Genomic DNA, 19316 nt, shown 5'->3' on the forward strand with positions numbered 1-19316 from the left:
GGGATGGCGCCCCTATCATCATTTAAACTTTCTTTTTCTCAACGACGCGTTTGTGTTTTCATAGCATTAATTGGCGCGGCTTGTAATCAATTTATTTCAGGAACATAAGGCCTTATTTCTATAATTTCTGAGGGAACTTGGAGAAGATTCGAAGCTGCGAATTATCTGGCGTCTGGAGAGAGGAGCATATAGAAAGTGGCCTTATTAGTGCCCTGTGTGAGTCAGCTATGCCGAGTCCTTGTTCAACAACCATTCGAGACCGGCCTTTTGGTCTTCCCGGTGCTTCTTGCTAAAATCTGCCTGGGGAAACAGTGCCCAAAAGCCGTGAGGTAGGCCGGGATAGACATCAAGTTTGGTTGGTATTCCCGCATCCTTCCAAACCTGCTCCATGATGAGCGTGCAGTCTCGCACCGGATCAAGTCCGCAAGCCTGGAAGTACGTTCTAGGAATGCCTGTCAGATCCGGCGAGATGATAGGGTACGCCAGCGCGCTTGTAGGGTCCGGCTTGTACATGTCTATGACGATGCTACTTTCAGCTTCCCGAATGCCCGTCTGGTAATGGATCTCACCTTTGATGACCTCTATCGAGTCTGCGGTCACGACTGGGGCCTGAGCGTTTTGCTTCAGGCTCAAGAAACGGTCTCGGTACTCTTCAGGAACGCTGTCCTCGGCAACGGCTCCGGAGATGGACGAGAAGATGCCCGTCAGCTTTGGCGACTGTTTCTCGTCTATCCAAAGACGAGTTACACCTAGAGCCAAGTCGGCGCCTGCGCTCTCGCCGCCGACGAGGAAGCCCTTTGATAGGTTGATTCCAAGGTCACCCGCGTTCTCAACGGTCTGTCCCAAGTTAGTTTCATATACAGGAGCAATCAGACTTTCACAGCTGAGTAAGGTCGGTTTACCCATTTCATAGCATCGAAGCAATCCTGTACGGGAACAGGAAAGGGGTGCTCTGGAGCCAAACGATAATCCACGTTTACCGCGATACCTCCAAGCGCTGTGAACAGCTGGCAGAGAGGTCCTACGCCCTCCAGGTCGCCAATGACGAATCCACCACCGTGGAACGCTACCAGGACAGGATAACCGTCGTCAGAGACGGCCTTGGGCTTGTGGATGCGAACGTCAATCGACGCCCCATCTCTCACGGTGATGTTGATATCCTCTTCTACGTAGGGCAGAGTAGATGGGTCGGGCTTGGCGGCGTTTCTGGCCTCGAGGACCTTAGCCATGATGCCTCGGATCTGGTTGATGTCTGTGTCCTTGTTCCATGCGCCGACCCTGATTGGGCTGACCCGTTGAAGCTGCGAGAACGGTCAACAATGCTATGCAATGAGTTTTGTACTCCGAATCACCTCTGTGAACTCGGCGTTGGGCTCAGCGAGAGCCAATGTTTCTTCAAAGGATAACATCGCTGCGGCTTCTGATATCATGCGCCAAAAGATTTCTCGACAGCGCGAAGTTCAAGCGAAGTTTCCACAGGAGTTTCCAAGGGAACCAGATAAGCTTGGTGTTGATTCAATTCAAAGTTGCAATTCAAAGTGGGGGAATCTCAGTCAAGCTCATCAATTTACCAGCCTGCCATACCAGCCATTACATTGCACGAAAGTCAGAACGGACTGAATTCATGCCGACAACCTGCAGATCATTTGGACATCATCAGCCGTATTCCTAGCGGATTGACGGATTAGACGATGTGAACGGAACTCCAACCCCTCACTCATACTAGGTGCATTCACTAGCGTTGGTAGCTTCAAAGCTCCTTGCGTCTGATGAGGATCCGGAGTCCGAGGTCTCCACTCTCCGGAGGCGATCGGAGCCCCGCAAATGCGGAACAGTCTCCGGCCAAAACAGTTCCAGGCTGACGGGGTTCGCTGACGACCTGGATTCTTTGAAGGACCACGGCATGGATCGTCTCGCACCTGAAGAGAAAAGAAGGAGGCTGTGCCGCTTGACTTACAACTAACTGAAAATTCGAGATGTATTTCATTGAGAGAAAAAAACTCGACAATCAAAACAATGCGCGAGATGGCCGCCAACACACGTGACCTTTTAAAGGCGTGATTGGGGCCATGGCGCCGAAGTCTCCCGAAATTGGAGCGACTGACAAATGCGACAGCTGTGGTGAGGTCAGTCAGCGGAAAAAAAGTGGTTCGATCAAGACCACTTCGACAGCCATCCTTTCCGCCTGCCAAATCTTTGTCGCAAACCACCTACCAAACAGCCCGACGCTCGCTTCGCTTTCAAAATGGCATCCCAAGCTGCTGCTCTTCGTAAGGAACACATTCCATCATCTCATCAACGCGCAATGGCTAACGAACTTTGCTTACAGCTTCAATCGCCACCCCGGCCGCTGCGCCGGCTGCCAGCCTGGAATCCAAGCCCAAGGTGCGCAAAGACCCTCCCCGGACCAAAGTCCCTCGATAAGTGTAGCTCGACGAAGGTGAGATACTGACGAGTCGATGCGATTGTAGCCCTGCTGCGTATGCAAGGACGAGAAGGCCAAGCGTGACGAGTGCATGCTATTCTCCAACGCCGCCGACCCGTCCAAGGACTGCCTGTCCACGATCGACCAGTACCGAGCTTGCATGAAGGGATTCGGCTTCACTGTATAAGCATCCGACAAGGGGGAAAACAAAGAATAATTGGGCGAATACATGCGACGATAGTTCTTGTGTACAGTACGAACCGAGCATACTTCATACGGCGTTGGGGAATAGAGAAATCATTTCGACTCTTCTAAGCCCTGTGTGCCTGCGATTCTTATCGCTGTAGTAAACTGCCCTGCGCTAGGTGATGTCGTATTGCCCCTCTCATGCAATCAGCTTGGTACTCCATTCCTCGACCATGCGCGTAGATACGTTGGCTGCTTCCAGCGGTTGAACACTGTTCGCCCTGATGGATTGAATATGATGGCTACGCTTGTAGTGCTTGTAGAATCGCGACGATGTCCTGGACGGAGTCGACTGAACGATCAGGGGGAAGACCAAGATTTAGATGGCCTTGGTGCCGTCGTCCAATGGCGGAATGGCAGTGGCTGAGGTGGGCGTGCGAGCGGGAGTTGCTCAGGCGATGTTCTCGCCCTCAAGGTTCGGCAATAGTAGAAGGCGGAGGGCAAGAAGGCGAGGAGCACGGCCTCATGTGGATGACGCTGCACCCGGTAGGCCATCGCTTCCTTCCACATTGCTCTAGGATTTCATGGAATTAAGGGCCCGATCCCATATAGGGGGGTCCAGGACCATTCCTGTCACCAACGGCAGCAGGCGCCACACAGGCTTGTGAGGTCAGGTCAAACTGCCGTTTGGCGGGATGGTTACGGGCGAGCCTATTCAACTGGCTTAGCCTTCGCCAGGTCACAGTTTCGAGTCCCAGCATGAGCACCAGAGATGTAGCCCCCAGTTCAGCACCGGGGGGGTGAACTCTTTTGTCATTTTGCCTCTTTTTATATATACTATCTGAATGTCCAATATGTGCATCTATTTCGAAATAAGACCTCCTTGATGTGTGTACAAGCAATCGCTTTGGGTGTACGTATCATAAACCACTATCGGTAGGCAGATTGGACTGGTGATATTATGACAGCCCACCTCGGTCGGGTCGGTGAGTTTCGGTGAGTCGGGTCTACTTCGGATGTCGATTGCAGATTGCAGGGATGTGCCACATTCCAGACCAGGGACCCCACCAGATTTTTTTCTCTGCGATAATGGCTTTGGCCTGCATCTCTTATCGCATCTCGAAATTTCCCATTTTCCATCACCACCGGTCAGCACCCGTCACAACGCAAAGATGGGTCTGGCACAGGCGAAGACGTGAGGCTTACCTTTTCCGTGCGAATTTTCCTTGCCTCTTTGAATGACTAACTGATATCTCATCCTAGTCGCCGGAAGATCGGCAAGGATCCCAACAACACAAAATGGACCAAGGACCTCGACTCCTTTGGCCAGAAGATCCTGCGATCACAGGGTTGGGAACCTGGCCAGTACCTCGGTGCAAAGGACGCCGCGCACGCGGTGCACCACACGGCTGCCAATGCCTCCTTCATTCGCGTCGCCCTCAAGGACGACATGCTCGGTCTCGGTTTCAAGCAGGCAAGGGATGACAGGGTCACCGGCATGGACGTCTTCTCCGACCTCCTGGGACGCTTGAACGGCAAATCCACTGAGGTCATTGCCAAGGAGCAGGAGGCTCGTACGGCGCTCAAGAGCACATTCTACTGCGACAATAAGTTTGGTCCCATGCGCTTCGTGAGCGGCGGATTCCTCGTCGGCGACAAGATCAAGGAGGAACCCACGACCGAAGCGAAGGACAAGGTTAGTGACGATGACGACGACGACGTCAAGATGGAGGACGCCCCCGAATCGAGCAAGAAGTCAAAGAAGCGCAAGGCCGAGGATACGAGCGAAGACGAATCCTCTTCCTCCGAGGACGAGAAGGCGAAGAAGAAGCGGAGGAAGGAGGAGAAGAAGGAAAAGAAGGAGAAAAAGCGCAGCAAATCAAAGTCTGCGACCAAGGAGGATGCTTCCGAAGATACCCAGGACGAGACAACGGAGAAGAAGACGAAAAAGGACAAGAAGAAGAGCAAGAAGGCCAAGAAGGAGGCCGCCGCCGACAGCGACGACGACGAATCTTCAGACGACAAGTCGTCAAAGAAGAAGCGCAAGGGCGAGACGGATGTAGAGAAGGCTGCGAGGAAAGAAGAGAAGAAGCGCCGCAAGGAAGAGAAGCGCGCGAAGAAGGAGGAGAAGCGTGCGTCCGCATCAACAACACCGACGGTCAGCGGTACGTCAACGCCGGTGCTCAGAGGCCACCATGCTGTGAGATCACGGTGGATCGCGCAGAAGAGGATGGCGACTATGGATGACAAGGCATTGAACGCGGTACGTTTTTTGGTGTCCCCTCGAAAGCTCTCGGTGCGAACGGCTTACTGACATGTTTTACAGATTTTCATGGTCAAATCGCAATCTTGATAGACTAGCAAGTATTAGACAGTTAATGACACTTTCCCGGCGCCTTTACCTCCTTCGAATTTGCAGTCCACCAGTATCATCTCGGTGGTATTTGGGTTACTGAGCTAGTTGGTCAGGCTGGTGTTGTGTTGCATGAAGACGCCAGAAAATGCAGTCGACCCAATCTCCCCTCATGGCGCATACTTCTACCTTAAGCAAGGTAGAGAGAGTGTGTGTCAATGGGTCCAATCAAGGCCCGCTCATCAGCGCCCGGCTTATGAAGGAATCGGAAGCCGCCGAGACAAATTACCGGCACGAAGTTGCCGCATCCATTCGAATCTCACATAAGTACCATGCTTCTGCCGTGCCCCACCGTTAGCTTTCCAATTACATGTCCATTGTTCAAATAACAGCATATTGAGGCTTTAGCCGGCAACAAAACAAATCATTGAAGAGTTCTTTGTCTGCAAGGAGAGTTCCTTATTGACAAGAAGGGTCGAGTTCGTCGTCGCTATCTCATTTCCCATCTTCTAAGCATCATGACTTCAAAGCCAACGCCAGTTCCACAAATGGAGCCTGCAGCAAGCAGGGACGGACCAAACCCGAGCACCACAGTACCCTCGACAACGAAGTCAGACACTCCCAATACAGAGCCAAGCCAAACGAACAACAATGTTGATTCCGCGCCCGAAAATTATTTCGCAACTTGGTACTTGATCAACCTGGCAGCACTAGCAACAATTGGCAGCCTCTCAGTGAGACCACCTTCCACCACCGGCACCGAAGAAGGCAAAGTCCTCCTCGCCGTCTTCGTCACGATCTTGTTCTTCGCCTCCGGGTTCGGCACGATTATCACGGCGTACGATGTCTGGCCGCGCACGGGTCACCAGCGTTTCCTCAGCAGTCTCCTGGGCGTCACTCCCGCGCTCATTTACGGGATCACGGCCCCGAGCTGGACTGTGGGCGTTGGGCAGACTCTGGGGCGGGAATTCTGCCTGCTGAGCGGCTTTCACGTCGGGTTCTGGATTGAGGGTGTGACTGGGTTCATGGGGCTGGTTCTCAGGGCCCTCAAGAACTCGAGGGAGGAGCCACTGCCGAGGAAGATTATTACCGCTGGCGGGAATGCCGCCAAGGCTCGGCCTTCTTCTTCATCGAGCGCGGCTCAAAATTAGTGAGATTCCAAGGTTGGACGGGCATTTTTTGGGGTCACGAAAGGTTGGGACGCAGCGAGGCTGACTTCTTGAGAGAGGCCATTACAGTTAATCCGCATATTATACTGACATGAGGCTATCTCCTGTATACCGCGCCTCGGAACAGGACGTCCTATATCTTATTTTCCCCGCAACCCTTCCGGCGAGCACTATACATACCAATAGGCCTTACTATTCGTAAATCACTGTCCACCAAATTCACACCACTTGATCATCGATGACCATACCGCCGCCAACCTGCCAAACTTCGAAACCTAGTCAAAAGTATTGCGCTGTGCCTTGACCCTTACTGTCTCAAAAGCGACACATCAAATCGCTACATCCTCTTCAAAGCTGGGAGATAATTAAGTTGAGGAGGAAAAAAAAAAAAGAGCCGAAGTGTTCTTATTTGCGCTCGTTCTCGGCTTCTCGAACTGGGTCATCTTAGCGGCCCTCGGCAACGAACACTGCACTCTTGAGTCGGATGAGCTCTTTATTGCCTACGGCATCTCCGCGATCGTCGCATTCCTGGTCTCGTACCGTATTATCATCGTCTGTTAGCCGCAAGGCATGGGAAACACTTCCGGCGTCGTGACAGCTAGCACGTTGGGCTATGGAATCCCGGTTACCCACTCGTTCGTTACCTGGCCCTGGCACAACTCCTTTTCCAGGTATTCCTACCACTTTTCTGGAATTTGCATCGGCTTCGTTGTCGAATGGGCCACGGAATGGTGCGATAGCTTAGCGTTGACTCTGGCAGAGAGGTTTAGGAAGCAGGTCGAAGGCTACGAGATCGGAGATAACTTCCTGACGTTTTTGGTGGTTGAAATCGGCTTCGTTGTCTTCCTCCTGGACAGCCTTTAGGAACGGGGCCACAACGTTCCGGCTACGAGGGGAACTATGGAAACAACACCAGGCTCTGATGGAGGTTTACAACGAGGCAATTGGGATTAATACCGGAAAATTGAAAGGATTACGCGTCATGAGTAGGTACTGGACGATTGAGACGACCACTATCATCAACGTTTTGACTGCTCTTACTAGTTCTCTCTATCTTATTGTGTTCTGATAGAATACATCAAAACCCTCCGACGGATTTTTTATTCCAAGAGTATGTACCCAAGGTACTTTCATGGCGGACTATTTTGTCACCCAAGAAGGCTGTTCTCTTAGACTACATCGTGACTTTGGGATTCTCACGGTCGTACAAAGCTGTGTCATGTCCCTAATCTTTATCTTCAATAACGAAACAATTTAACACAAATGATGATCTCTCGCGATGACTTCTGCCAGACGATATTCTTGCTGCAAATCATGTGATGCCTGCCTGAAAATTCACCCGTGACACCCCATATCTCTGACCGCCCGGGTTCACGCACACCGCCTGCCAGCCACTACCCATCACCCACCCTCTATACAAAAAGGAAGGCATAATGTCACCAAGGCCTGTGACGTAGCGGGGAATTTCTCTTTGACGGAATAGCCCCGCACTCATAGGTCCCGGATTCGAGTCCCGTATATCTTCTCGTAAAAATCCTTGCATCGTTACACCCGAGGCTGGTAAGAGTCTCCTCGGATGTTTCGTAGGCTCCCTTCATGGGGGGCCGAGCTTTTGCTTTTTTAGTGTGAATTGAAGGAAACTAGTTCTATGAGAGATGAACTTCGCCCTTGAGATCTTTGTGGCGAGAACTGCTCATTTGGTGTAGGAGCAGACAGGTATCCAAATTCCCTCCTGCCCTTTGAGACTAACGACGCCCATAGGCACCTCAAGGTATTTTTCCAATTGTGGGCCTGCAAGTAAAAGCATCAGAAAATCGATGAGTTGCCCTGTCCAGAGTTCGAGTCTAAAAGTTGAGCGACCATTTTGGCACATGGGTTTCCTCCTGACCGCGGCCCTACGGTCATCTTGGGTTCGAACTCCCTTGGAGTAGCTTGGATCACGCGAAGATTCCATCTTCAAACATGTTCTGTTCTAAGCTGTATTCTCAAGCATGTTGTATCATGTATCCTGCAGACGTCAGGTCAGGGGCTCGTAGACTAGGTAGCAAGCAATCGAGGGGTGAAGTCCCTAATATCCAAACAGAGTAAGTTGGCATCAGGTAGTCGTCGGAAGGCATCTACTGTGAAAGCTGCGGAACAACGATACCCGACTCTTCCAAGGAGTCAAATGTGCCATACCTATGTGTCCCATCTCCGCTGCACTCTAGTTGAGCGCAGAATCGTTGTACGACCGAAGTCTAACGTAGAGAGCGCTGCCCTGGGGGAATGAAGCCATCTCCGACACCAACAAAAAGAAAAGTCACAAAACTCAAACACCAAAGGCATATCCGACAGCAATGCATATAGTATATCTAGTAGACTACTTTCCTGTCATAGCAGCAGAATCTTCATCCATACCACATCCTACACACCATCCTGATTACTCTGATAACTACCTCAACTTACACTCATTAATCACTTTCTCGAGTCACTTACACCCAAGTATTCAATCATGAACACAATCAATATGACTACCCGTACCTACTTCGCGACATACCCTCACGTCTGGAACGACCCTCGTCCGACTTTCACAACTCTCGAATCTATCGACGAGTCAGATGAGTCGGACGAGGGAGGAGCCGACGATGCTCCGACCCCGGAGCATCACAAGAACATGCTCCGGTCGGCCGCCAGGGCCGAAGCCATCACCAAGGCCCTATTCGAGCAGATATACGCTCCCGGCGCTCACGAGGTCGCAGCTCCAGGGTCCAAAGACTCCTCCGCCACTTGCACGCCTACCAGGCCCGGCTGCGTAGAATGCAACACCAACAACACCGGCTGGACCTCCTTCAAAGACATGGACCAAGAAGCCCGCACCCTCGCAGAATATGGCATCCGCGAAGCCCGGGTAAAATCCCGCCGATCCCGCTTCCCCTACGACAACCCAGCCGAAGAGCCCCTCCCACGCAACGAACCCTGGATCAAGAGATTCTCCTACCTGGAAGACGGCATCGAGGCCTCAAAGGGCTTCCAGCGACGCGCCGACATCGTCGGCGGCCTTTCCGACGACGGGCAGATCTCAGAGCTGGCTCTCCCGTCGCCTGCGCTGGCGCCGACGGCGTCTTCTCGGTTCGAGGAAGAGTTGAGGCGGTGGTCTCTGGGCAGCGCTGCGCTTGGGGACGGGTATGAGCATGAGCGTGAAATCACTTCGGAGCGGCATTATTGCCTTTTCTGCCATTCTGGTGGTGATTCTGAGGGGGAGGGGTCGGAGTGTAGTCAGAGTGATGAGGAGATGAGGCGGGAGCTGGAGGTGGTGAATTGGAATATTCAGCAGTGGATTCGAGGCGTCAGTGAGTCCGACATAGACGGCGAGACGGCCCCCTTATCTGCTGCCGATGGTTCCGCTACTCCGGCCGGACGGTGTGGGGGAGTGGTGGCTGGAGCGGAGACGGGGGGGAGAGGATGGGATTTGGAGGACGACGAATGCTGCCCTTGGTCGGTCCTCGTTGCGGCTCTGGTGCTGAATCTCACGGGCATCGCTTTCCTGCTCGCGTGTATCGCGCGCGGGCTCTGGGCAGAGTGGCAGTGAGGGTATGGCTTGAGAAGGGACCAGTGGGAGTGCGATATGTGAATGAAGACATGACGACGACGACAACATAACGATGATGATAATGAGGCTCTTGAGGCATGAGCAATGAGGCCTTAGTAATGACAGGTACTTGCGTTGAGAATTCCTGCTTAGATTGCATTATAATCTGGCTCTAGACGTGGATCGAACATTAATCAAATGATGTGGTCCCCAAGATGCATCTTAATAATTGTGACTTATCATTTGTTGTATATGCAGCCTGTATAATGAGACTGATAGTGCAAACCCAGATGCCGCTGTATTGCGCCTAACCAAAAACATCAAGTCAGGATCTAAAGAGGGTATAGATAATGCATGCAAGCCCCCAAACTCCATATCCCAAAAGCGCCAGCCCAGATATGCACTAATAATGCTGTGCCTTGCTGTACTTCCACAATAGACTTGCCCCTTCTAGCTTGGGCATAACCTTTGGCCGCTGACATCCCGGGGAGCCTTTCCCCACGAGATGGATAGATCTCTGAAACCTCCGCCGAAAGCGCCGCCAGTCGTCATTCGTGGGCCACGACTCAAACAGGTCGCCTTCATTCTCCAAGTCATCTTTGTCGAAGCAGTCTTCCTTGTCGTCGTCAACATCCAGTGGGTAGTAAAGGAACTCATTAGAGTGCGGGTGTCGCGGCTGTGTGTAGTTGAGCTGTGACTCAATGTCGAACTTGAAGCGGTATCCCTGGTGCACTAGTTGTGGGCGTTGCGGATCTGGGTAGTTCATGTGAGATGTGGCATACGGAGGTCGAATGTCAAAGTCGAACTGGAACTCTTGGTGGACAACGAATAAGAGCTTCCTTAGTCTAGGGAACTTTGCCAGACGGGTAAGCAGCGTCGTCATGTTGGACTTGGAGACTTTCCAACTGAGTACGGGGTGGCAGATGCCAGTGTAGAGTCCGTACGACGTTCCAAACGCAAGCCGACTGAGGTTGTCTCGCACAAGGGGGATCTGGCTGAAGAACTGTAGGGTCCGGAGTAACCGCTTGACCAGCAAGTACGGCTCAAGCAAGAGGATATCGCGCGAAAGGTCGACGTATTTTGTCGTGGCCGAGAGAGCGAGAGGTCTGTAGCGTTGTAGTACATAGACCCTCGTCTCATGGCATACCGCGCCAAGCGCTGGTGGTGGTTCATCTCGAACATTGGCGAACATGAGTCCGGCTGCCGCAGGCGTTTTCTGGCTTGCATTCGGCGAGTCCATGACCTCGTACACGCGGGCTTCCGGGAGAGCGTACTCCCATATCATTAGTCGGATCTCCACCGGCAACTTCATCATCGGGAACACCTCGCCGACGGCGGTGACTGTGGGGCTCGAAAACTCCTTCGAGAAGGACGGAAATAATGTTGAAGGCATAATGATCTCTGTGTGACGCTGAGGCCGGGTTGCATCGCAGCAAAGAGATCTTCAGAGACAACACAATGCGGTTGTTGGAAACCTGGCAGTCGATCTTCTTTAAGGCCCCGATGATCTCTGGCTGGGGGGCAGCAACTTTAATGATCGACGGGTCCAACCACTCGGACAGCGACCGCGCAAACGCAACGGCCGGGTAGGTACTTCGTAGGCACGCAGCAGCCAGCAGGCACGCAATGGGACGGGACGAACGTCCCCGACGGGGAGGTTGGCGTTGAAATATAGGACCGCGATACCCACTCGTTTAACGTTTCGACTAGCGGCCCGAGAGATCTCGCATAGATGAGGGTACGAGTTTGTTTCGAGGATCGCGCCGGGGTTGGGAAAGGGTTAAGTGTGTGTGGGTGAGGGGAGTTTATCTTTCGAGACCTGGCACTGGCAGCTTGCGCAGGTTAATGAGGTTTTGCTGATGGGACGACACCAATGAGACGGGGCTGCTCGGAAGCGGAGCGAGATGGGCGTTCGAATCGTATCCGAAGGAAAAAGGAGAGACGACTCAAAGAGGCTTCTTGACAGGGAAGAAAGTGAAACGTGAGGAAACGCAACCGGACTTGTTACTTGCAAACGGCGGATGTAAGCTGGGTTTTGTGAGCCGTCCGGAGAGTCCCCATCACACTGGTGAAACTGGGGCTAGACCGGATCATCTGATGGCTGTCAGTTTTGACTAGACTAAGGTAAGGTATGGTCATCTACCGTCCCTGCGGTGTCGTTAGTGGGCAAAAGCAACGTGGGATGTCACGACCGGTACGCCGCAACGAATGGACTATTGGCCGCCATGACTGCCACATCAGGTAATCGTGCCGGCAGTTAATGACGCACCGATGTCAGAGCGGGCGAATGCACGTCGATATTCGGGCCTCTTAAGGTCCTAAGGATGGCGAAAACGATATGTGAAGATGGGTCCCCGGTGCCGGTTTGGCGAAGGCGGAGTTGCGAAAAAGCGCACCGATAAACTAAGGTAGTAAAAGATTCGATCCGCCGCCGCCGCCGGAAGCCCGCGATAAACATGGCGCGAATTCTAAATTTGGCGGTCAACGAAGAGGAAACGGCCCCTCGTAATCTGGTGACGAGTCGTGATCACCATAAGCTGGCGATGACTAGCTAGCGACTCGAGCTTGCGTGGGCGCGCGCGCGCGAAAGGCGAGAGCGGTACGGATAGATAGACAGATTGGAAGCATCGGTGTGCCGTCATTCGAACCATGCCACGGCGTAGCACGGCGCTGGAGTCGCTGGACTGGCACGGCGCTGCAAGGTGACCGCAGGGTTCCAACGAGATGGCAGACGGCTAGCCATGCCAAGACGTTGGCCGGGGGCAGTTCGGGGAAGTGGTGGCATCGGAAGAGGGGCGGACGTGGTAAGGAGCTTGCCGAGAGCGACAGACGACGAGGGAAGGGAGGGGTTCCGAAGGGCTCGGTCGGTTGGGTGGGTACGGGGTTCAAAGGTCGTTTGCTTGAGGCTTTGGGATCGGGCGAACGATACGAAAGCGGACAAGGTAGGTTGGTTAAGCATATTGCGTTGCCTCCTGGCACCTCCTCAAGTCGGGTCTCCGCTGCCTCATCACGGGCCCAGGCTCAATCAATCTGAAGGGGACTTGATAGGGCGCTTGTGACTTTGACGACGACGTTGCGTGACCGTTTGGTTGGAGTATCCCGCTCATCATCTGTCGTATCCAGGTATCCTGGCCCCCCCTGCGCAGAAAACCACCCCTTGGCCTCTCTCGCCGTTCGGCACAACTTGGCTTTGGCTAGTATGATTAGAACCGTGCATGGTAGCAGGCTTTCTTTCAGCCCTGGTCAATATGGCTTATTGGGGGGTCATGTTGCGTTGCGCAAGCCGGAATCCGCATTGTTTCGTTCAACGAAGCGGGCTAAGGAAGGTAGAGAAAGTAGAATAGTAAGCTAGGCCCACACGACGGCTTGAGTAAGACGAAGAAGAGGGTGTCTTCATTTGTTGCTGGCTGGACGTTCGCAGTTGTTTTGATGGACTTTGGATGATGACGGGGGTGGGTGTCATCTAGTTGGCTCAAATCCGATATGCTGCTCGTCGCACACTGAGTGCAAACTGTGGGGACCGGGCGTTTGAGTGGACTTCACCGCAACCAGCGGAACGCCGCGACCACCGCCACAGCCCGCGGAGCCTGCCGCGGCTATTTTCCGTTGCTCCGCGAAAAGGTTCCTCCGATACCCTAGTGTCATCCACCGGATCCACTCCGGGCGGACGTGCAGGACCCATCTCACGATATAAAAAAGAGTTTTTGGTCGCGGTTCTCTCGAGCGCTTCTCTTTTTTCTTCTTTTTTCTTCGTGCGGCTGGCACGATTCGTTACAGTTTCCCCTGTTGCTAGAATTCCTAAGTCGGTGAATTCATGGCGTCAATCGTGCCCCAGATCGAATTTTAATTGCAGTCGGCTTGTCCATCATAGATCCTATTTCGTCTTCAGGCGAGTTGGGTCGCGATCGACAAGCCGAACATATCCAAACCTTGAAGCCAAGCTTTTGGCTAAAATCGCAAAGTGAATGCGACGTGGACGAGGAAGAAGCGCGCACTATGTGGCTATGCGAGGTCTTGCGCTGCATCTTGCCACACAGTGCAGCTCGAGACAGGACATTGTCGCATTCGATCCGTGAGTGCTTCCTATTCTGGAGCACCTCGCGCGCGCCAATATCGTCTCATGCATGACCGTCTGAATGCGTAACTCTGCGTGGCAAATCAATCGTCACCTATGCGCGACCAAGTCGTCTGTTCAGTGGTTGTGACTTTTGAGCCTCCGGTACAGAATATTCCCGGAGGCTTCTATGACTATTGCTCTATTCATGATTCTCGTCGCATTGGGGGGTTTTGAGTGCACTCTTTTCTTCCTCGTCTCCACAGGCCTGAATTCAATGATCCACCGAGTTACTCTATTCGCCGGCCTCATCACCAATCTTCTCCAGCTTGCCCATTTCTCTCTTCTCGCCCGACTCGCCGATGAGGCGCACGCGGTCGAGACGCACCTTCTCACCGTCGCCGTCGCCCTTGGTCACGTAGATGATCAAGCTGTTGATGTTCTGGAACTTGACGTAACGGAGGCCAATGTTGGCGGTGCCGTCAGCGTTCCAGTCCTTCTCGGTGAGCTCGATGGCTTGCGTGGGAGGGGTATCGTCGGCTTCGCTAAAGTCGAGGTTGTGAGGCTTGTTCGTGTATAGGTGAATGGTGCCAGGGCGCATGGGAGCCTCGTTGTCGTCATCGTCAGTAGGAGGCAGAGAGGTGAGCTGCGTACTGAGTTAGCAACTGACGCCTTGTTTGACAACAATCGTCCAATCATACCTGAAGGGTGTGCAGCTTGATCATGGACTGGAATGGCATAAACAGGAGGAGCTGGTCATCAGCGCCACTCTCGACCCAATCCTTTGCGCCCTCCTTCTTCGCAAGCGCGCTGGGCTTGGACGGGTCGAACAAGACCTTGACAGGACCAAAGTCCTCGTCGGCGTTCAGCAGCTCGCAGCCCTTGGGCTCGATCTGACCGGTAACGTCGCCGTAACCGCGAGGGAACTCTGCACCCCTCCAGTTGCCTCCGCTCGAGCTGCCGGACGCCTCACCAGAGCCTGAACCGCCCTCGGAGACCTCCTTGGCCAGCCTCTTGACCACCTCTTGGAGCTTGCGGGGGTCGGCGCCCTGGACCTTCTCGATGGTCTTGCCTTCGCGGAAGATCATGAAAGTCGGGAGCGAAGTGACACTGTAGGCGGAGGCGATCTCCTTCTGGGACTCGACATCGATCTTGACGAAAGTGACGACATTTTTGCGGGACAGGGACGAGGAAAGCTGCTCGTAGAGGGGTGCGATGGCTTTGCAGGGACCGCACCAGTCGGCGTAGACTGGAATCCATTTGTCAGCACTTCAGCTCAATCATGGATGCATTTAGCGAGTGGCTCGATGGTGTCCTAGGTGAAGCAATAGCAATATAGCCGGTGCAATACCGAGCAGCAATGAAGCCGCCACCACAGCGCGTCGGGTGTGTCGCGGCCGTCGATGGCCTCATTGGCGTCATCCAGGATGGAGAGGCAGGGGTGCAGTGACCTCGGCGGTCAGGTAGTACTCACAGTCAGCAACAACGATACGAGAGCTCGACAGGAGTTTCTGAAACTCTGCTGCCGACTTGATGTGAACCGTAGACATCTTTGCGGCTCCAAAGATTGCAGGGTTCGTGTCGGTAGGTAGGATGTGAAGATGATGTTGTTGATGATGGAACCCAGAAGAAAGCTGCCCCGCGGCGACGCATTGGCATGAGTGCCTGGCAGGCCGACCAACCTCAGCACCAAAGGACCGTAGCTTTCCTACCCCGCACCATGCCCTTTTAGGACTAGTTACGACTTCCCGCGACGCACGGTCCAGGGCAAACATGTTGCCATTGTCCAACGTCCGCTTGTGTCTCTGTACCCTCATCGCAACCTTGCTTTCTGTTTAGTATTACCCATTCACCCAGGAGCCCAATCGTTAGATAGCCTTCGATGAAAGTGGTTTGTTATGGCTATGTTTTCTGGAATGTTTTCAGGAGTCTGTCTGTTTGGATCTAGGCTTCATCAAGCCTGTCAACAAGCATTAGGTGCTTCCTCGAAGCATTCCTCTGTTTCTCTCATTGTTCCACAACGTTGCTCCGGCCTCACGTGGAGTGACATTCCAAGTTTTCTCCAGCCCGATCGGGGTGAATGAGGCGTTTCAAGGATATATGTTCTGAGTATGTCCTATCTAATTGTACATGTTGAAAAGAAATAGTCCATAACTTACTTCATATTGCCTTGTATGGGAATGAAAGAGTTACCCCTCTGTCCCACTCGCATGCCGTAAGCCTCGACAAGAAGATGGGTGACCTTGATCGACCGCTCACCACAGTCCGATAGATTCATAGTCCCTTCCGGCGACAGTTCCTCCGTTGTAAGCGTAAACGAGGCAGCCCACCTGGACTTTGCCTCCAACACCACCGTTGTTACCTAGGACGGTGATGTGTTAGTAAAAGCGACTCCTTTTCTCCCTCCCAGAGAGATTTAGAGAAGGTAGATAATTTAAAACACTCACATCGCAATTAATTGTCCCTCATCAAGTCGTTGCAGCTAGGATTGGTGTTCGAAAGACCATTAGGGTACCTAACATGCTGCCTGTCTCCGTCGGCGACACACCCCGCAGCCCAAGAGACCTTGTACTGGTGGCGGCCCTCAAACTCGTCATGTCACTCGACGCGAAGAGACTTCATGGCAGACTCCATGAAGCCGGCGTAGTTGTTGCAAAAGTAGTCTGCGCCCTTGAGTTGCTTGTCGGAGTGGATGGGCGGGTGGGGGTTGAAGTCGGCTTCCTTGTTGCAGATTCTCGACTGCTGATTCCTGGCGGCGTTGATTCGCTTGTCAAAGGCAGGCGTATCATCGAAAGTCTCTTGGGCGTACCAGACTGGGTTGTCAAGAGAAGGACCGGTGGGCTTGCTTGTGGACCGAGGAGCGATGAAGGAGGTGGTCCACGAAGCTGCGGGTACTTTGGTCGAGGACAGGGTTTGGACCTCGCTGTCTGGGATTGTTCCGTAGAACGCAGCTTCTCCAGCTACGAGGTTTGCAGCCAATGGAATAAGAGAAATGCAGAGAGTGAGGGTGTTGGCGAACATGATGGTTGAGGAAGATTGCTGTAAAAGAATGACAGTGACAGTGAATTGGTTGGAAAGAGCCACGAGAGAGAAGCTGACTGAAACGGAGGTGTTGAGTGAGCTGTCTGATAACTTCCGCAGATGTTTTGCTAGAGAATGGAATCACAGCTCTTATATCATACTGCTTGCGTCGCAGTGTTTGTTCATAAACTGCGGAACACATTACAGGGAGAGGCAGTGAAACTGAAAAATACTTGGAGATTTCGGAGTGCCCCAAACTAGGAAATTACAGGCTTACGCATTGGTATACCTTCATTTTCTCATCAACCAACGCTCCACCTTCTTTCAATGTCTTAAGAGACGTTGAATGCAAGGCTGCCGTGTCTGAACTCGAATCATTCGATGCTGCCACATGAGCTTCGTCCACCATGACTAACAAATAAGGACCAGGAACGCAAACTTTCGCTCTACCTGTCTCCATCAATAGTCTCGTCTTTGATTCTGTTTGGCCTGAGCGTCTCAGTTTGGGTATTCCATCTGGAAATACAAAGAAACACAACGCTGGATATAGATGTTTGTGACACAAGTTGAAGACTTACCCACATCCCATGGAATCCGTGCTTACACGGTTTTCCATTCAACATGTTTGATACAAACCAATAAACACAGTCGACACGCCATGATCAGATCGAGGTGACATCATTGCAACCGCTCAAGAACCAGAGTACCAGCCACGAGCGACTTCACAACTAAACGCAACTGCATAATTAGATGTCTCCATTACCTATTACGATAGTCAGGTCCATACGTCTAATGTTTAGCATATAGTCAATATTACAAATGCTTCCTAGATGCTCCTTCCCTCTCACTTGTGGGTAACATGGCCCCAGGCACTAGTAATAGGCTCGTTGCTTACATCCGCATTTCAAAGTATCACTTGAAGAACACTGATAAGTGGATGAATTCGCACATTGATGCCATCAACACACAGCCGTGAAACAAATTGTAGTTTAGATCTACTCAGCATTAACTGATAAGAGAGATTCGAGAGATTTGATGCTCAGAATTACTTGCCGAGTTTTCAAAGCGTGTGATCGTAGTGACCAAGCGACTGGAACTCATCAGCCAAACCTACATCTCTCGACTTGATATTGATGATAGGATTGACGTAGTTAGAACTTTGCCTCTAGATTTGAAGCCAGTCTTCGTGAGACCAGAGTCGACCAACAACTGCCATTGATAAAAGCATTCAAGCCAACGAGGAAGACGATAAAAGTTGTTCTATGCTATAGATATGTTTGGCTTTCCCCATGACTTTCTCATCCATACCTCCCTCTTGTGCTGTTTAAAAGGAGATCTGATCCTCCTTGTACATGATCAACTCCATCCCCTCGATGACAGGCATGTCTCTATCCTCTAGCATCAACCTGACCATCTCGTTCTTCTGGAACTCGTTCTCCCAGCAGCTTTTTGTTGTTTTCTTCAAAGCCTCTCATGTGTAATCGAAATGCCTATCGGGAATGACTGGCCGATCATCCGTGTAAGGTGACCAAATCAACTCGTGAGGCTGAAGATTGAATAGCTTTGGTGCTGCCCCGTCCTTGTATTTTGAATTGTCGGCAGTCCGAAAGAGGATGATGACCTTGCGGCAGAATAAAAATTCTACCACGCCACGCAAGATTCTCTTGAGGTCTTTGAAATCCTCAATGAACGTGCGATCGATGGCGATGATTTCAGGACAACATTCCGCAAGCGGTCCCAGCGAGAAGTTCTCTTCAAGGATGACAACATCCTTTTGAGGTTTGAACCAGGTTCCCCCAACTCCAGTGGATTCCGACCCCATGGCGAAGAGGCCGTTTTCTTCGGTAACCTCCCAGGCTTCTTTGCACACGGCTCGGATCACTGGAGCTCTGAATCGTTTGTAAATCTCGTGGTATCCGGCTTCGGGCGCCTCGAGGACTCGACGATCCGGCAATACCATTATCCAGATTAGCTTCCGACTCTCTACGGGTAGTCGACGAAACTTGGGAAAACCTGTGACTGTCACTGGAATCAGTATATGTCATGGTCTCCAAGTACGATTGAATCCATAAAGATCAAGAGGAGGACGCACCGGAAGGAGACCCCAGCTCCTGTCCTTTGGACGGCATCGCTGTGGCCTTCTGTCTCGAGAGCACCATCGCCGCCTGCCGTTTCATGATCTTGATCTGAAGGCTCATGATACTGTCCAGCGACTCTTGAGTCTCTATTACAAATTATTCTGGTTAGCTTTGTTGTGGTACATACTGCTTGCGACGGAAGGTACTAACCTTGAAGGTCGTTCACTCGGCAGACCTCCTCTGCAGGGCCTTCCTTCTTGACGCACAGCTTTGCAAGTTCAGAAAAGGTCTTCGACTGTTGGGACTGAACTTTTTTTGATAACCTCAAGGCTGTCGGTCAAGCTCTTGACAAGCTCAACCGGCTCGTCCATCTTCGTTGGCTTATATCTGACTCTTGGGTTGGGAATTGAGGTATGTGATTGGAAGTTTGAGGGATCAGACCTCGGTCTGACTCGCCCAAAA

At 52.3% G+C, this 19316-nt stretch overlaps 9 protein-coding genes across 9 annotated transcripts; 4 read left to right on the forward strand and 5 right to left on the reverse strand.

The window, feature by feature from the left end:
- Positions 1–225: 225 nt before the first annotated feature.
- Positions 226–1409, reverse strand: BDP55DRAFT_542710 (Alpha/Beta hydrolase protein; the record flags this gene model as incomplete). Its single annotated transcript, XM_060568338.1, has 4 exons — positions 226–515; positions 570–837; positions 903–1301; positions 1353–1409. 4 exons carry the CDS (start codon positions 1407–1409, stop codon positions 226–228), a joined length of 1014 nt encoding a protein of 337 aa, XP_060434685.1.
- An 836-nt stretch (positions 1410–2245) lies between these two features.
- BDP55DRAFT_724563 (cytochrome C oxidase copper chaperone-domain-containing protein) lies at positions 2246–2612 on the forward strand (the record flags this gene model as incomplete). Its single annotated transcript, XM_060578903.1, has 3 exons — positions 2246–2270; positions 2330–2385; positions 2472–2612. 3 exons carry the CDS (start codon positions 2246–2248, stop codon positions 2610–2612), a joined length of 222 nt encoding a protein of 73 aa, XP_060434686.1.
- Positions 2613–3644: 1032 nt separating this feature from the next.
- Positions 3645–5337, forward strand: BDP55DRAFT_649285 (uncharacterized protein). Its single transcript, XM_060573899.1, has 3 exons — positions 3645–3806; positions 3875–4874; positions 4938–5337. The coding sequence occupies exons 1-3, from the start codon at positions 3784–3786 to the stop codon at positions 4962–4964; spliced, it is 1050 nt and encodes a 349-aa protein (XP_060434687.1). The 5' UTR covers positions 3645–3783; the 3' UTR covers positions 4965–5337.
- A 3-nt stretch (positions 5338–5340) lies between these two features.
- BDP55DRAFT_315682 (uncharacterized protein) lies at positions 5341–6448 on the forward strand. Its single transcript, XM_060566717.1, has 2 exons — positions 5341–6114; positions 6193–6448. Coding segments are annotated over exons 1-2 (633 nt in total). The 5' UTR covers positions 5341–5482; the 3' UTR covers positions 6194–6448.
- A 2014-nt stretch (positions 6449–8462) lies between these two features.
- On the forward strand, positions 8463–9905 carry BDP55DRAFT_753867 (uncharacterized protein). The gene has a single exon (XM_060580700.1). The coding sequence runs from the start codon at positions 8625–8627 to the stop codon at positions 9699–9701; it is 1077 nt and encodes a 358-aa protein (XP_060434689.1). The 5' UTR covers positions 8463–8624; the 3' UTR covers positions 9702–9905.
- A 153-nt stretch (positions 9906–10058) lies between these two features.
- On the reverse strand, positions 10059–11526 carry BDP55DRAFT_315710 (uncharacterized protein). Its single transcript, XM_060566718.1, has one exon. The coding sequence runs from the start codon at positions 11092–11094 to the stop codon at positions 10105–10107; it is 990 nt and encodes a 329-aa protein (XP_060434690.1). The 5' UTR covers positions 11095–11526; the 3' UTR covers positions 10059–10104.
- Positions 11527–14050: 2524 nt separating this feature from the next.
- Positions 14051–15305, reverse strand: BDP55DRAFT_542729 (thioredoxin; the record flags this gene model as incomplete). The annotated part of the gene is made up of 3 exons (XM_060568341.1): positions 14051–14401; positions 14457–15004; positions 15230–15305. The coding sequence occupies 3 exons, from the start codon at positions 15303–15305 to the stop codon at positions 14051–14053; spliced, it is 975 nt and encodes a 324-aa protein (XP_060434691.1).
- Positions 15306–16353: 1048 nt separating this feature from the next.
- BDP55DRAFT_627674 (uncharacterized protein) lies at positions 16354–16776 on the reverse strand (the record flags this gene model as incomplete). Its single annotated transcript, XM_060571787.1, has 1 exon — positions 16354–16776. One exon carries the CDS (start codon positions 16774–16776, stop codon positions 16354–16356), a length of 423 nt encoding a protein of 140 aa, XP_060434692.1.
- A 1471-nt stretch (positions 16777–18247) lies between these two features.
- Positions 18248–19225, reverse strand: BDP55DRAFT_627675 (uncharacterized protein; the record flags this gene model as incomplete). Its single annotated transcript, XM_060571788.1, has 4 exons — positions 18248–18795; positions 18869–19000; positions 19065–19122; positions 19178–19225. The coding sequence occupies 4 exons, from the start codon at positions 19223–19225 to the stop codon at positions 18248–18250; spliced, it is 786 nt and encodes a 261-aa protein (XP_060434693.1).
- Between the last annotated feature and the right edge of the window lie 91 nt (positions 19226–19316).

The sequence above is a fragment of the Colletotrichum godetiae genome (genome assembly GCF_030913485.1).
Source record: "Colletotrichum godetiae strain CBS 193.32 chromosome Unknown BDP55scaffold_5, whole genome shotgun sequence".
NCBI lineage: Eukaryota > Fungi > Ascomycota > Sordariomycetes > Glomerellales > Glomerellaceae > Colletotrichum > Colletotrichum godetiae.

Coding starts and splice junctions, on each gene's coding strand:
- BDP55DRAFT_315682 (XM_060566717.1), top strand. CDS start 5,483: ATGACTTCAAAGCCAACGCCAGTTCCACAAATGGAGCCTGCAGCAAGC.
- BDP55DRAFT_649285 (XM_060573899.1), top strand. CDS start 3,784: ATGGGTCTGGCACAGGCGAAGAC. Junction 3,807..3,874: donor GGTCTGGCACAGGCGAAGAC/GTGAGGCTTACC, acceptor ATCTCATCCTAG/TCGCCGGAAGATCGGCAAGG. Junction 4,875..4,937: donor ATGACAAGGCATTGAACGCG/GTACGTTTTTTG, acceptor CATGTTTTACAG/ATTTTCATGGTCAAATCGCA.
- BDP55DRAFT_315710 (XM_060566718.1), bottom strand. CDS start 11,094: ATGCCTTCAACATTATTTCCGTCCTTCTCGAAGGAGTTTTCGAGCCCC.
- BDP55DRAFT_753867 (XM_060580700.1), top strand. CDS start 8,625: ATGAACACAATCAATATGACTACCCGTACCTACTTCGCGACATACCCT.